The sequence below is a fragment of the Vombatus ursinus genome, unplaced genomic scaffold, assembly GCF_900497805.2.
Source record: "Vombatus ursinus unplaced genomic scaffold, bare-nosed wombat genome assembly UNPS02014859.1, whole genome shotgun sequence".
NCBI lineage: Eukaryota > Metazoa > Chordata > Mammalia > Diprotodontia > Vombatidae > Vombatus > Vombatus ursinus.
The window spans coordinates 4,779,024-4,796,100 of NW_020954637.1; the positions used below are offsets into that span (position 1 = coordinate 4,779,024).

General features: G+C 40.6%; 1 protein-coding gene across 5 annotated transcripts in view; it reads left to right on the forward strand.

Moving 5' to 3' along the window:
- EIF4G3 (eukaryotic translation initiation factor 4 gamma 3) overlaps positions 1-17,077 on the forward strand; it is a 240,781-nt gene that overhangs the window by 142,822 nt on the left and 80,882 nt on the right. For all 5 annotated transcript variants that reach the window (XM_027841348.1, XM_027841345.1, XM_027841344.1 and 2 more), the window contains one exon: positions 14,459-14,547. In XM_027841348.1, the coding sequence (XP_027697149.1) occupies positions 14,459-14,547 (89 nt within the window). The remainder of the gene's footprint in view (positions 1-14,458; positions 14,548-17,077) is intronic.

Below are 17,077 nucleotides of genomic sequence, written 5' to 3' on the forward strand. Positions count from 1 at the left end.
AAGTAACCTTATTTCCTTTTTAGTGTCATTTATCGAACTGGTCCACAGGAAAATTCTGTAGAGCATTGGATGATCACGAGAGAAAAATCCAATGTGAGCTTGGCAATCATATAATCAGTTGGATTCCAGACTAAGTGACTAGGTGTTAGCTTGGCACCTTGTATAATAAGTGCCACAGGCTCTGTTCTTGTCCTTTGGCCATTTAACATTTTTAGTGATGACTTAGATAAAGGCTTATGTGGCATTCTTACACATTTGCAGATTTATTAACCAGTTGACAGGGATTTATTAAGTGCCTGTTTGCTAAGCAAGTGCTAAGTGCTAGGGACATGAAGCAAAAGCGGTTCTTGACTTCAAGGATCTTCCATTCTAATGAGAGGCAGCAGGTGTATGTAGGATACAAACGGAGTAGAGGGAAGGTAGATTCCTTTCTAAGGAAAGTCTGGAAAGGCAGGTGGAGGGTCTGGGAAAGGCCGCCTGCAGCAAGGTGGTGCTCCCGCTGCTTTGTGAAGCATTCCAGGAATGGGGATGGCCATCGCAAGGGCACAGAAATGGGAGATCAGCAGTTTTGTGGCTTTTCTTAATCTCTCTTCAGCGTATGAGCAGAAGCAAAGGGGGTGATTTATGGGAGCAATATTGGCCTAGGACAATGGAGCCAGAGATTTGAGATTAGAAGATAGTGGATGATCAAACTGGTTCACCTTGGCAAGGGAGGAAAGGGTATCTAGAATAGGGGTGATAGGATGGATAAGTCCTGAGGGATGGGAAGGATCAGAGGTCATGATAAAGATAATGAGTAAGATTAGGAATAAGTCATAGGGAGAAGGTGGAAAGAAAAAAGATTATGATCACATAAAGGAAATTCTGAGTTCTTGAACATGGAAGTGGAACACTTGGGATCACAGGATCAAGAATGTGTAGCTGATGTGTCATAGAGGAGTAATCATGGGAGTTTTATAGTTTGAAGAACTGTGAAATAGGGTATTTGAGGGAAAATCAGCTTGTATGTTGAAGTCCCTTATTATGAGAGCAGGAGCTGGGATGGAAAGGATATATTGGGAAGTTAAGTAGATAATTTCTACTAGAATTATGATTGGATGATTAATTTAGATAGCACAAATTTCAAAGGAGGAGAAGTTGATAAGAGATAGCAGTTTTGGAAAAGCTGGAAATGACAATGGGGAGCAAAGAGCATTCCAGTTCTTCGGGGGTAGGAATTGGGGAAGGAGTTGAATGTAGCCATTACTGGAAAGGATGGCTGGAGAACCAGGTTTCAGGGAAAGCCAGGAGGTGGAGGGAGAAAGAAAAAAAGTGGTATACAATAAAAGGAATTTTAATTATGGAATGGGAGCTTCAGAGGCCACAGTGTGAAAGTGAAAGGATCTGATGTGGGATGTGAAAGGTAGGATAGGCTTGAGGTGGATAAGAATAAGGGAATGGACATTGAGGACTGGAGGGGGGGTGGTCTTTTACAGTTAGGGGTTTAGTATTACTGAGATGGGTAGAGAAAAGGGGTGGGCAAAAGCCGTTGGGGAATAAGTCTGAACAAATGTCAGTGAAGTCCATTATTGAAAGCAAGTAATTAGGATGTTCAGAGTTTTGAAGTTTCAAGGCACAGCACTTATCTGTCTGTCCTACCCGATGTCTGTATCTAAGGAGATAGTTTAAGCCTACCTCTTAGTAGGCTTGAGCAGGAGGTTTGTGTGACCGTTCTGGGGACATTCACATTTCTCAAGGCCTCTGAGGGTTTTGTAACCTTCAGAGTGCCTCAGAGCTTGATGAGGAGGCAGAAAATGGTGTGTCCAGGGCTTCCTGAACCAGAAGGGAAGCAGGCCTGGCTTGTTGTGGCCTTTAGGGCATGTCCCTTCCCTACCCGCCGTCCTGGAGAAATGAATGAGGTGGCGTGCCTCATAACACCTGTCAAATTCACAGATGGCACAAACTGGGGGCCACCACTGTTAAGGTGAAACCGAGTCAGAACAAATGCTCTGTCATAGATCCAGGTTTCAAAAATCAGTTTCATAAGTACAACGGGAGAAGCGAGGCATTGTCAGATAACGCTTTGTCTGATAGATCTAGGGGATGTCCGAATCCGAGCTGGGCAGAAGTCAGCAGTGTGATAGGAAATCAGAAAAGCTAGTGAGATCTTGGGTTCCATTAAGAGAAGCGATGTTCCTGAGAATAAGGTGATGCTCTCTGTCCTCTGCCTTAGCCGGACCTCATCTGGAGTGTAGGATTAGTTCTAGGACATTGATATTGTCCACGGTGGGGGGCCACCAGAATGTGAACTACTGAGTTAAGGGTGAGGAGAAAACTCGGAGGAAAACTCTTTGTCAAGTCTTTAAAGGGCTGTCATATGAAATAGGAATTCAGTTGTTCTCCTTGTCCCCAGAGACAGAACTGGGAGCAATGGTGGGGAATTAAAGAAGCAAATGGAGGCTTAATGTCAGGGGAAAAAATTTTGCTAATGATGAGTCAGACCAAAATGGAACGGATTTTCTCTGAAGGGAGTGCGTTCCACCACGCTGGGGATCTTGGGGAAGAGGCTCAATGACCACTGGTTGGGAATGTTAGTGAAGATTCTTTGGAGGTCTTTTCCAGCTCTCGAATTCTGTGATTCTATGAATAAGTATGTAGGAAAGAAATGGGCCGCTCCTCCAAGGAGACCAAGCAATGGGCTTTGTGGGCACACATGAAATCTAAAAACACAAAGAGGCTTTACTCTGTGTAATGATATGGTTATATGGAATTTTGTTTTGAGAATTGCTTGTTATGTTGGTAGTTTTTCTCATGTTGAGTAAGTTACAAATACAGCTATTGTAAATTCTGTTTGGTCATGAATTCTTTTTATATATTGCAGCATTCTGTTTGCTAATACTCAGTGTAGTTGAGTTCCTCTTCTCCCCTTCCCCCACAAATGCATTTATATTTAAGGAAATTGGTCCAAATTTTCTTTTTTAGTTTTATTTTTACCAGATTTAAAAATTCATTGTGCAGTGTCCCATCTTTATATTTATAAGGTTTTCATGTAATACAGGTATTATTTGTTCTTGGAAATTTTAAAAGAATTCACCTGTGAATCTGGACCAGGTGGATTCTTACTGGGGTAATTATTTGCTGACTTGTTTTATTTCTTATTCAATGATTGTCCTTTTCCATTATTAAGATAGTATTTTGTCAGTTTGAGTAACTTACATTTTTATGCATAAACATCCATTTCCTTTATGTTTTCTAATTTGAGCTTTTGTGTAGTATTCCCTCTGTATTGTAATATTATTAGGGAATGATATTATTAACCTCTTTTGTATTTGTCATCTTTTAAATTTTGTAATGTATCTTATTTGTTTTTCTCTCACTTTTTTGATTAATTTTTTAATGATTTGTGAATTTTATTGGTACTTAACAAAAACCCCTAATTTTTATGCATTTATCAATCCAAGTGTTCTTTTCATTTTCAATTCAGATTATTTCTGCTCTTAACTTTATAATCTCTTATTCTCTTATGACTGTTGCTTTGTCCTTTTTGTAGTGATTTTAGATGTAAACGTAATCCAATGATTTTATCTCATTAACTTAAAATGATATAAATTTGCTTCTAAAAATTTTTGTGATTGCATCCCATGGATGTTGATGTATGGCATTGTTGACTGTCTTTTTATATGCTTTTATTGTTTTCTGATTTGTTTTTAATTCAACCAGATGGTTATATGAATGGATACAGAAAAAAATCTGAAATAAAATCCAGTACTTATCTATGATAAAAATACTAAAAAGGGGGCAGCTAGGTGGCGCAATGGATAGAGCACCAGCCCTGGATTCAAGAGGACCTGAGTTCAAATCGGGCCTCAGACACATAACACTCACTGGCTGTGTGACTCTGGACAAGTCACCCCAATTGCCTCACCTAAAAAAAATACTAAAAAGAACAGAATATAATAATAAAATCATAAACACAACAAAATCTTCCTTTAAATCCATATCCAATATCATATGTAATGGAGAGACACTAGAAGTATTCTCACTTTTCATTACTTTTATATGACATAGATTAAAAATTCCAGCAATTGAACTGAGATAAAAAAAAGATATTAGAGGTATTAACATTGGAAATGAAGATGGAAGTATGTTATTTTTTATTTTTTTATTTTTTTGGAGGCAGTCAGGTTTAAGTGACTTACCCAGAGTCGAGCAGTTAGTAAGTATCTGAGACAATATTTGATCTCAGGTCCTCTTGACTCCAGGGCTCTTGCTTTATCCACCATGCCACCTAGCTGTCCCAAAGTGTGTTATTATTTGCAGGTGACACATATTATGTTTTGGATATCTAACTGGCTCAAAAATAACATTCAAACAAGGGAGTTTAGCAAAGTCAGACTGCAAAATTAATCCACAAAAAAAATTTGGATTCTTGCTAAATGGCAGTAAACATCATGAAAGCCTTATAGAAAAAGTAGCATTTACAATAATAAAAACTATCAAATATATGGAAATTAACTTACCTAGAACTACATGATCTAGGTAAGGACAACTTACACAGAGATGTCTGTAAAACAATACAAAGTAGATACAAGGTGACCTTGGCTGGGGAGGGGAGGTAGAAAGTACAGGCAGCAGGAAGGGCCAGGAAAGAAACTTGTCCTACAAAAGGGAGAAGCTGGGGGGTGAAGGTGAAGAGCAGGAGAATTCCAAGCATGAGGGACGTCATTGTTCTTGGATGGGTTGGATTTATATAGTAAAATTATAATATTTGCCAATTTAATTTATGTAATTAATGTAGTATTGGTCAAAAAATTTAGGGTTTTCTTCACAGAAGTAGATAATAAGGACTAAAAATCATATAGCCTGTTAGGTTTTACAAAGTGAATTTTGTATATCTGTGCTTTTGCATGTATATGAAATATCATATTTTGTCCTCATAAGAGTTTTGGGAGATAGGTCCTATTATCGTCCCCATTTTACAGATAAGGAAACTGAAGCTCAGCAGGGTTAAATGTCCTGTGTATTCCAAGTCTACTCAGTATGCTCCCTAGCTGTCTCTAGGTGAATCAAAACCAAACAGATCATATAGAGGAACAAATTGGCAAAAATGTCAAGGTGCGTTTGATTTAGATGTCCTTGATTATGTTAAAATTTTTTCATTTTTATAACAACAAAAAACATATTAAAAAACATCAAAACCAAAGGAAGAGCAAATTGAGGGAATATTTATAACAAATACAGCATTTGTGACGGTAACTCCTGTATCACAGCGGTTACTTGGTCAAACTTCTAAAGACATCTTCAGAGAAGGAAATATATTTTTAAATCGTTTAACATTTTTTGACTGGAAAAACTGTTGACCCTTTCTCCAGTCAAAGAGATATAAATTAAACCAACCAAAGTAGCCCCGCATTCTACTCGGGGCCTGTGAGGCCATGGAGAAAAACAGTTGGGGACAATCGTGTGACAGCCATTTCAAGATTCGCAGAATGAGAAATTTAAAGAAATGTCCTTGTGCACAATTCAGAGGCAAAAAAGAGGGCCACTCTTTCATAGAATAGAGAGCCAATTCGCTCTGGTCAAGGAAGTGGAAAATGTCTAGGAATCAACACAAACTTCTGATGGAGGAGTTGAAACACTGGCTCAGATTTTAGGATATTTTGTGCATTAAAATTAATTTTTTACATATATAATAAATTGTCTGAAAATGTGTGTTGTTGAGTTCCTGGAGACAAGACTGGGAATACCCAGTCTTATAGCAAGAGAAGGGAAGGGAGGGGGATTTCCTCCAGTGTTGAGGCCCTGAAGAATCTCAGGGCCCAATCTCCTCAACAGACAAACAGTGATTCTGGATATTAGCCCTAGGATTCTTTCTAGCAATCCCAATTTTGAGTATTCTGGGGCTCACCCTTTTATTTATTCATTTATGTATTTATTTATTTATTTTTGTGAGGCAGTTGGGGTAAAGTGGCTTGCCCAGGGTCACACAGCTAATAAGTGTTATGTATCTGAGGGCCGATTTGAACTTGGGTCCTCCTGATTCCAAGGCTGATGCTCTATCTACCGCGCCACCTAGCTGCCCTGGCTCACCCTTTTAAAGAAAGAAGGTGAGATGCCTGGACAATAGAGTCAGCCTATTGGAAAGAAAAGATCCCCAAATCTAACCTTCTAGCCAGAAAGGAGTGACTTGTTGGGCATAGCCTACCCCTTGAGTAGAAGAGGTGTTTCCTGTGAGTTGTTTGTGCCAAGAAGGTCCACTGGGAAGATGATTGCCTCTCTATCCCGGGGTTGATTTTCCTTCCAAGTGAGTCCAGGCCCTGAGGATAATGATTCTCAATTCTTCACTCATAGCACTACGTTCTTGACTGTGAAGAATCCTGCCCATTGACTGTTTCCATTAGCAGCCATATAGAGAAGGCCAAGATTTGTCCCTGAGCAGTTTTCCTCAGTAGGAGCAGACATTTTATGGAGTTCTTTGAACTCACAGGGTTTGAACCTCATTTTGAGGTTAGTAATGTGTACGTGTAATAATGCTAGTTTTTTGGGTTTTTGGTTTTTTGTTTTTTTTTTTTTTGGTGACTACTCTTCTTACCTTTGTATGTATGCTGGATAATTAAAATTCATGTTAAAACAAAATTATTTATATATTTTTTCTATAAGAAGATGACAAGTTGAATTTTATGGCTTGCCTAAGAAAACATGACCAGTTTGCCATGTCTTTCTCCAGCTCATTTTATAGACGAGGAAACTACGGCAAAGAGAGTTAAGTGACTTATCCAGAATCACACAGCTAGTAAGTGTGTGTCGGAGGCCAGATTTGAACTCAAGAAGATGAGTTTTCTTGACCCCAGGCCTAGTACTCTATCCACTGTGCCACCTAGCTGCCCACACCACTACAGTGTCTTTGTCAAGAAAACCCCAAATGGGATCATGAAGAGTCTCTGGGGTGAAAGCATTACTTACTGGAATGTGGGGAAAGGCAACCCCAAGTTTTCTCTTTTCAGGGAAGTCCAAACCACAATGTGTTGCTCTAAATCTAGGAAACTGTAAAGGGCCTTGAGGGGAAGATGAGACTCTTTGTATCAATCAATCAATAAACAGTTATTAAATGCCTGCTTTATGCCAAGCATTAAGCTAGATCAGGAATACAAAAAGAGACAAAAGACAGTCCCTTGCCCTTAAGGAGCTTACAATCTAATGAGGGAGACACCATGCAAACAAATATATACAAGGCACATTATTATACAGGATAAACAGGAAATCATTAACAGAAGAAAGGTACTAGAATTATAAGGGAGTCAGGGAAGGCTTCCTATAAAAGATGAGATTTTAGTTGGGACTCAAAAAAGCCAGGGAAGCCAGGGGTAGAGATGGGGAGAAGGAGAATTCCAGGCCTGGGGGACAGCCAGAGAAGATGCCCAGAGCTGAGAAATGGAGTGGCTTATTTATGAACAATTATAGAGACTAGATAATGGTGTCATTTGTCTATTGACTATTTAGAGTTTTCTGCAGTTTTGTGAGATGCCACAAAATCCTTGTGTGTGTATTGTACACACACACACGTATACTTACATATATACATACATACATACATACACACATAGTGACCATAAGCACTGGCACTCTGGGGACTGGTAACCCTTTTACCAATAGCTTGAAAGACCTGGACAAAAGTCACTTTCTGAAATTCCCCAAGGAAACTATGGAGAGGGCCTGAAGTTAGACCAAGAAAAAGGATTCGAGGATGGAAACTCTCCCCAAGATGGAACCCGAGCCTCAAAAGCATCTCACCTGGGCTCCTAGGTCAGAGTTTATCTCAGCAAGCAAATTGAGGCTGAATGTCACTGGAGAAAGCTGTCCAAAGAAAGAAAAAGATTGAGAATTTAAAAAGAAAAGATGTTGATTTTTAATGATTTCCTGGTAAACACCTCACTTCACATGTTGTTAGGTGTGTTTTTTTTTTTTCTTTTTAAATAAGATTCAATGTAAGGAATAAAATCTGACACAAAACTTGATGAGGCGTGGGCCCAAGCTGAGACCTCTGCTCCTATCCCCAAAAGAATTTGGGTCCCATTTGTCTGTGACCCCAGAAAACCCTCAGACTTTCTTTGACCTCACTCTGGTCTCAGTTTCCTGAGTTTGTTGCTCCACTCAACTGGCCTTTCCTTGTCTCTTATTCTTATTCTGGTAGACTGCAGCTCTCCCTTCTCCTGGCCCTTATCTCCCTTTTGAAGAAGCCTAGTCTTTGACATCCTATTGAAGCTTTGATCCTAGTATATTTCTCATCTTTGATCTTATCCAGACCCCATTCAGCCTCTTCCTTCCAGTTCTTTGGTACCCCAATAAAGCCTAGCCCTTCCTTGTCTGTTCCCAGGTGACCCCAGACATTCCCATTCTCTCTAAACTCCTTCCCCAGTCACTCCTCCCAACACCCCAAAAATTACTTGGCTGTATATAAAATTCATCCTGGCCCCATTTAAATACTGAGATTTCCTTATGCCTGCTCGTCTTTAAGTCTGGCCTGTATAGTTTATCTCTAATAAAACTTTGTCTTTGGTGAAAGAAGACTTGGGTCAAATTCATTTGAGCAGGACCCACGGATTGCGATTTTGGCATCCCAGTACCCCAAGAATCTACACCTCGTCAAACTATCAGCATATTTCAAAAGCAAAAAAGTATTATATAGGGATATTTCACTTATCTGGCAACCTCAAATAAACACAATGTAGCCAGGAACCTGGAAAAAGCCCAAAGGGCCTAAGCAGCCAAAATTGATGTTACAAAACCTATGTCATAAAGTTCATGCCCTTTACTCATAGGAGAGCACCATAGGCCCTCATGGAAAAAAAAATTCCCATTGAAAACAGTATTGAACATCAATCCAATCCCCAGAACTTATTTAATAAGCATCTATAGTTTAATTTCAGCAAATTAAATATAACCTTTTCTCCCGTTTTTGTTACTTACCATCATCTCTCCCCTTCCCCTCCATCCAGTTTAGCAGATATGTACAGTTGGGTAACAGCTCACCACTGAGAAGGCCTATCTGGTTCTATAGTTCTAGGTCCTCTTTTCTCCACCAAGTAACGTTTCACCCTGAAATCTATCAAAGCTGTGTTGGGAAGCTGCTCTGTTCAAAATTCTGGCCTTCTGTAGTTGTTTGCCCTCACATTATTGTGGTCATTATGTCAATTGTTCTGTTTCTGTTAACTTCTCTCTCCATCACTCCATACGAGTCTGTCTCTCCATATTTCTCTGAATCTAATTTTCATTTCCTTATTTCTAAGGCACGATAAAATTCCATTACATTCATATTCCATATTTTTTTGGCCATTATCCAATTCATGGATGTTTCTTTTCAATTACTGTAATAATTTTGTCCTAGACCTCTTTGGAGTACATGCCTCATAGTAGTATCACTGGATCAGTGAAGTTACACAGTTTGGTGACTTTGGAGTACAGTTCTAAAATGTTTTACAGATTGGTGGAACCAGTTTACAATTTCACCAATAGGTGACCACTGTGTGTGTCCTCATACATCTCCTCCAACCATTGATATTTTCCCCTTTTGTCATCTTTGTCTCCAGTCCCTGGTTCAGAAACCATTTACAATTATTATAGATGAAATCCTAGCCAGTTTTGATAACTAGTTTTTTGTCCTACAGAAGATCAGAGGCAGCTTCATTAATATTAGATGAAATCTGCTATATGCCCCCTGAAAACAATATGGGATATTTGACAGAAAAACTTTTAATAAATACAGAGAATAAGAAAAAGAGATAAGACTGAAACCATTTAGTCTAGGCAAAAACTCTTCTGTACATCTCAGTAGTGTCTGCATGGGCAGCATTTCATAGCATAGTTACTGACAGTGCTCTTTCCCTCTTGAAGTTGTTTTGTATTACTTTGCACATATTTTTCATTTATTTATCTTTGTACATATGGCCTCCACCCCCTTCATAGAGTGTATGCTGCTTGAACGTGAGAAAGATTTTGTTTTTTTCCTTTGTTTCCCCAGCACCTAGACAGTCTTTTATACCTTATCAGTACTTGTGTTTGCTAAGTTGAATGTAGGTGAAGTACTAACAAAAAATTAGCAATCAACAATTAATATTACATTTCCAATAAATCATTATTTTTTAAAATAAAGAAACATAAAAAGAACCAGAAGGCTTTACTGGAGGATCTAGAGAAGAACATGAACAAAAATTACCCAGAACAAAATGGCCAGAGGGGGCTGCTGTCAGCCCAGTCAGTGGAGTGAGATAGTACTCAGGGTGACGAGATCAGGGAGCCTGCAAAAACGGAAGAAGTATTATTTGTCCCAAGTGGCCACCGCATAGAATGTGTTTTTTTTAATATATTTTCTTTTCAGGTGGCCTGTTATCTTTTTTTTTAAGGTTTTTTTTTAAGTGCCTCATTCCTGACTTGAGTCATCTTTTCCAGCTTTAAACCTGTGATTCTGTTATTTGATAACCAAAAATCTTCCTGAGACGAGAATCCCCTCTTCCAGAATGAATTTTAGAATTGAAACTCATACGCAAAAAGAAATTATAAAGCTTAGCAGAAAAAAATTGTTTTGATTTTGTTCTTGATCATAGAAATTCTCTTATTAAAGATCTCAGAACAATTTCATGAGGAACTTAAAGGCATTTACCCTCAGAACCTTAGCTGTTACATACTTCAAATGTCTGTCCTTCTTTTCAGAAGAGATCGTTGAGGTCCAGTCTGGAAATGAGACTTGCCCAAAGTGTCACAGAGAGCAGTAGAACTGTTCAAATCTTCTGGCTCCTGTACACTTGTCTGTTAGACTGTACAGCAGCAGTCAGAACATACCTATTCAGTGCCTACTGTGTGACAGGCACTGTGCTAAGCACTGAAGATACAAAGAAAAGTAAAGACAGTCCCTTTCCTAGTGTCCTAAGCTTTTTAGTGAAGCAGGTTTGAAACATCTCACTTTTGGGCAAGTCCAATTTATTTCCCACCTTACCCTTAGGATGGTTCGATTTCATGCCACCAAGAAGGGAAATCGGGTAAAGTCAGAACAACCTGAGTGCATGGTGATTGGTGGTCCTGAAGGGGGCACGGTTTGGGGTGCTACTAGATGCACAGAGGCAAAGCCCAGATCACGGCACGGATCTGCCTGAATGAATTCAACTCAGATCTTCTCTAGCCAGAGAAAAAGTTTATTAAAGATAGGCATATAGGCCAGAGTCCAAAGGAACCCAAACATCAGTGATCTCAATAGGGTTAAGGTGGTCAGGTGAGGCAGTCTAGAGAGCTCAGCATCTGAGTGGGGGCTGGGGCTGAGGTGGTCAGGCCAGGTAACCGGGCATGGGGTCTCATCCTCTAGGGGCATGAGAAATTCCCAGCTCCTGAGTGGGGTGAAAGATGAGTCTTTTTAGTATAGACTGATTGGGGAGGGGCCAGACAGCTTGGAGTGACGAGAGGAGGGGTCCAAGGAGTGACCAAGCAGTTTGGGGTGAGGGGAGGAGGGGTCTAGGGAGATCTGGATGGGGGTGGCCAGCAAGCTGGGGGGGAACACTGGTGCCTAGCTAGGATTAAGGGAAAGCCAGTTGATGGGGGAGGTGGATCATTTGGAAAAGGGTCCAGGTGAGAATTTCCATTGGGAATGTCTGAGTGATTTGAACAGACAATTTAAAGGGAAATAAGGCAGTTCCTAAGTCTTTAAGGGTTTCCTGGGATGGGTAGACAAAACGGAAGCCGCCAGGCTCTTTTTGGGGGCCAGGGAGGAAAGTCGTGTAAGAGAGATAAGTGAGTAAAAGTTTTAAGATTTTTCTGGGAGTTGTAGGAAAACCTCTTCAGTCCCACACATATGCATGTTCCACATCCCTCTCCACTAGCAGCTCTTCACTGCCTTTTAGAAGCTTGCCTTTATTCTCTTCCTGGTCTTTCCCCCAGCACTCCTTGTTCTTTTGAACACTCAGCCCACAATATTCTCAGTAATGAGGCCAGAGGAAAAATAGGATCATTTTGTAACTGGAGGATTTTATGAAAGAGGTGACATTTGAACAGTTTTGAACTATGTATGTGCAGAATTTCAAACCAAGAAGGCACTCTCGGCGTAGGGAACAATGCAAACGGGCGTTAGGAGGAGGAAAATATTAGCCACACATAAGGGATCATCCAGCTTATGCTTTGGCTGGAGCATAGATGAGAATCATATGAATCATATGAGGTTGGTAAGGTAGTGAAGTGCAAAGGTATAGAGCCTTGCCTGATAGAGAAGTCTAGAATTTATTCCCCAGGCAATAGAAATCCACTTCAAGTTTCATGAAGAGGTATGATAGAGCCAAAGCTTTGCATAAAGTTTGTGTCTGGCATTTGTGTGAAATAAGGTTTCAAGAAGGAAGGGAATGGAAGTAGGAAGAAGCATTAGGAGATTATTGCAGTAGGCCAGGTATGTGGTGATTGGATCTAATATACTGTGATGATCATTATAATGAGAATAGAATAGTGGGGTGGACACTAGAGATGTTGGGGGAGGTATAATCCAAAGACTGTGGTCGTCAAGAAATTGGGAGAGGTTTAATCCAAAGACTTTGGTAGCAAATAGGGAGAAGGGAGAATCATAAAGGTTAACACCAAGGAACAATAGGTTCAAAGTATGATAAGGGAGATTTGGAAAGCCTCAGATGATTCTGCAAGAGTAATATAAGGAAAATCGTAAAATCCTCCTCCTCAGAGTAAGTAACAGAAGCTTAAGCAGTCATGGGAAGGGATCATTTCATCATTTTGAGCGCCATTGTCCTTCAACCAGGACTTCGGTTAGTTGGCATGTTACTCGATTTTAGAATGTGTTTCATGTCTTCCTTGGTTATGTCCTTGGTAACCCTACTTTCATCCCCCTACATCTTTTCTCCATACTATTCTCTCTCAGTTGATAATTAAGGCTTCTTTTCAAACCAGACTCAAAATAATTCTTTAACATTTACAAGCAAGATGCATTTTTGCTCTGTTGTTTAAAAGTTGATGCCTTACACGCAGAAGGTACCTGGTAAATTTTTGTCAGATTAGGTTCTGAAAATTAAAGTTTACTTTACCCAGGAAACTTGTTGAGCATGAGAAGCATTCATTGGCAAGCCTGACTTTGTCCTCTTTTTTTTTCTTCTTTTTTTTTTTTTTTCTTAATCGGTGAGGCAGTCGGGGTTAAGTGACTTGCCCAGGGTCACACAGCAAGTCAGTTTCACGTATCTGAGGCGGGATTTGAACTCAGGTCCTCCTGACTCCAAGGCCGGAGCTCTATCTACTTCACCACCTAACTGCCCCTTTGTCCTCTTTTTCATCTCCTCATTCTCACCCCAACAATTGCACATAATATGGTAGAGGTAGGAAAGAAGTATTTTCATAGCGTATGTGAAATAGTAAGCCAAGATTCTTTTGGTCTCTAGGTAGTTTGGGACAATGAGTTATGAAATAAAACAAATGACACCGGGCTAGAAGGAAGAGGCAAAAATTAGATGATGGAGCCAAGATGCAGACAGATCTCAACAATCTAGATCAGTATACTAAGTCTCATAAGATGCTACAAATGTAGCAGGAAATCAGTTTTATAAGTACCAGACAGGGGAGAAGTGGCTAGACAGCTCTTGTGTGAGCAGGATGTGACAGCTTTGGCTTTTAGTGGACTGTAAGTTCCAGATGTGTCCACACTAGTCTATAGAGAAGCCATAAATCTCATCCCACCTGAGGCCTTGTGAATAGAGGCTTAGTTGTCCCAAAGATGAGGTATCCTTGTCTTGCCCCAATCGGCCCTGGTCAGACCACATCTGTAGTATTTCATTAAGTCCCAGGCACATTATAGGAAAGATGTTAACAAGCTAGAGCGGAAACAGAAAAGGTCAACCAGTATGATGAGACAACTGGACACTATTCTGCAGAAGAATACATTTAAAGAACTTGGGGCTTTTTTAGCTTAGGGAAGACCTGGAAGTACAGTCACTGCCTCCAGCCATTTGAAGGGCTGCCATATGGAAGACGAATTAGCCAATTAGTTTGTCTTTAGAGAGTAATACTGGAACAATGGCTGGGGGTTACTGAAGGACAGATTTCCTAGTGAGGTCATCAGGAAAAAGGTTGTGCAGAAATGAAATGGGCTGCCTTGGAAGGAAAGGGAGCCTGTCACTGGGGGTGTTTAGGCAAAGAGAGTGTTGGTCGGGGATGTATCCCAGTTGTTTTGAGAAGGGGCTCTTGGTTGTGTTATGTTAACTGCAGGCTGTCTGATGCTGTGAAGTTGCATTTCATTTTAATTTTACTTTGAATTTTGACATGACTCCTTCAAGATGCTGAAGGAGAATCTTGACCCTGTTGAGTGTGATGCCTTCCATGTAGTTACAAAGCATTACTTGTAATAGACCCACCCCCATCATACTTCTTGACTCCCCTCCCCCCCACATGACCTGATTCCCCCTAGCATGATTTGGTGGTGGCAAGTAATGGGCATTAACTTGTATTGCAGCCCAAATAGCTGTAACAGCACCAAAGATATGGAAGAAACCAAAAGATCGGACCCGAACCACTGAAGAGGCATTAGAGGCGGAATCAGAGGTAAGAGAGCACTGGATTTCTACAACTGAATTTCAGGTCAGCTGAGCCTTTCTAAAAATCACAGTTGGGTTAGTAGTTCTGTCGTTGGGCTAGAGAGAGATGTATTGGTTTCTAGCTTTTTGAGTAGTGTTTCTAAAAAGAGCCCAGTTACTCTGGAATTTGCCTTACCTGCTAGCTTCCTAGCAGTTTTGTTGGATTTCTTCTTCCCTCTGCCCTCCCCTACTGTGCTTCACCTCCTTTTCCTTTGCAGGAGTAGGGGGAGATTAACCTGTGTCAGCTGTGGTGATTCATGTCGGAAGCCATTTCATTCTCCTTCTTTCAGCTGATCTGGAATGCAGGGGCTTCATTTTACATTACTGTCTTGATCCTCAACAAATTCAGTTTACTCCATATTAATCTGATAGATCAGCTAATCAAGACAGCACTAAGTTTTTGAGATTTTATTCAAATACAGTTGAGTGATGGCAGTGGAAGTATGTTGGCCCACTCCAGGGAAATTCAAAGAGATACTTAGTTGTGTGGTCTCTTTCAAATTAGCCCCACAGTGGGTACCCCACTATTATTAAGCTTTTTTTCCCTCAGTTATTTCCTAAGGTAGATTTTGTTGTAAATGCCAACATAGCAATTTCAGCCACAGTCCTCAAGATAGGATTAAGGGTAGAACTTAATACTGAGGGCTGGGGTCTGCAATTTTGTAATTATAACATCAGTATTTTCAACATCATTATTGTCCCAGAGCTGAAAAGTGGACAACAGCGTGACTTCAATCGACTCATAGCTGCAGTCTTAGAATCTTCTCTATTGTAAACCATTGTCCTAAAGTAATTGCTTGTGTAAGAAATCAGGAGTTACCATTTCAAATCTAGACATACTCTTGCGATGGCTACCTGTGCGATTATTCTCCACAGCTAGCTCTAAGTCTGGCCATCTCCAGGCAGGCCCCCCTGCTAGGTGGTGTTCCCTTGTCATTGCTCCAACATGATGCTCCGTTGATGTCACAGTTAGTCCCTTAGCAACCACTAAAATGTTGCATACTGCAATTTCATTGTGGTGATCAGGAGTTAAGAACAGGCAGAAGTTAGAGAGCTGTGAATAGCTGCTGCATAGGTGTTGCAGCTGAACAAGAAGATGTTGCTCCTGCAGAGGATCAAATGTCTGCAGCACCTTCCAGAGGCTGGGGAGTCTCACACATTGCCGGTACGGTGACAGGGTTTCTCTGGGTTGAGCCCCCGCAGGCAGCTTGGTTCGTGAGCTTTCTCCTAGCTACACGCTTAGGATTCTTTGTCCAGCAGATAGTCTTTACATCCCCAGCAAGCCACTTGCCTGGTGGCCGGAGGCACCCTTCTGGAGCCAGGCCCTGACTCTGCAGCCCCACTCCTACCCTGCCTACTCCCCTGCTGGTCCCCCTGCTTTCCTGGCAAATGATGAGGGCTTATGAAGGCGCTTGCTTCTTCAAAGTCTGGATGCCCACCCACCTTTCTCCAGAGTGAGCAGCAGTTAATGACTGTAGTGACAGCTCAGTAAAGGCCTAACATAAACATCTTCATCCCATTTGCCTCTTTCTAGTAGTCCTGAAGGAATCACGTTTCTCAGGTAACCTTGTAAACTGTCCTTCTCCAAATCCGTCTAAAATAAAGTGTTAAGAGACCTGTCAACAGAGTAGGGGGTTTGTAGTCCCTGCCATGTCAGTAGGCCTGTTGTTACGGAATCCAGGCAGAGGACATGAAAGATTCATCTCAAGAACCTTTTTAAGGCTTTTTGGAGAGATGTTTTTATTGAAAGGTTCTCAGAGGATGCAGATGCCCCAAACAGTCTGAGTGTAAACATGTCGAATTCTGCCTGTTCGTTTGAAACAGCTCTGCCATAAAGGAAAGTCCTGTTGCACATTCAACTTTGATGGCATTATATGTATAAATTTTAAAAATCCAAGCTATAAGTGCTGAGTCAGTTACTCTCCATGAAAATAATAATAACGATTCTAGTAAATCTGATGGTTGCCTTCCCAGCCTAACGCAGTATCCTCCAGCCAGCTGGCTTAACAGACTTCATTCAGCGTGTTGTTCGGTAGGTGCCTTTGGAAATGTTTCCAGTGTGACCCCACAGGTTCTAGTCCTTCTAGATCATGGTTCATGGACCTTGCTTCTTCATCCGGATGGAAGTTGAGTCTCTCTGTGTGTTTCTTCCTAATAATGAGCAATGAGGATTTTTGTCACAGCTCATATGGACTTCAGTCTTGCTCTCCACCTCACCTTTTCTTATGCACTTGCTACTTTTTGTATTGCTCATGTTCAGAAACAGTAACGTATCATACGCAATTAATTGTGTGATGTAGTTTTCTTGATTTTTAATGAAATTATCTTTAAATGACACTTACATATAGATTGTTGCTATCATATACCTACAACCTGAGTTGGTAAAGAATTTTTAAACTTAATTTTCAATTAGCAAAAATCTGTTTCCCCCCTTCCCCTCCACTAAAAAACAAAAGCAAAACCTCTTGTAACAATTATGCCTAGTCAAGCAGAACAAA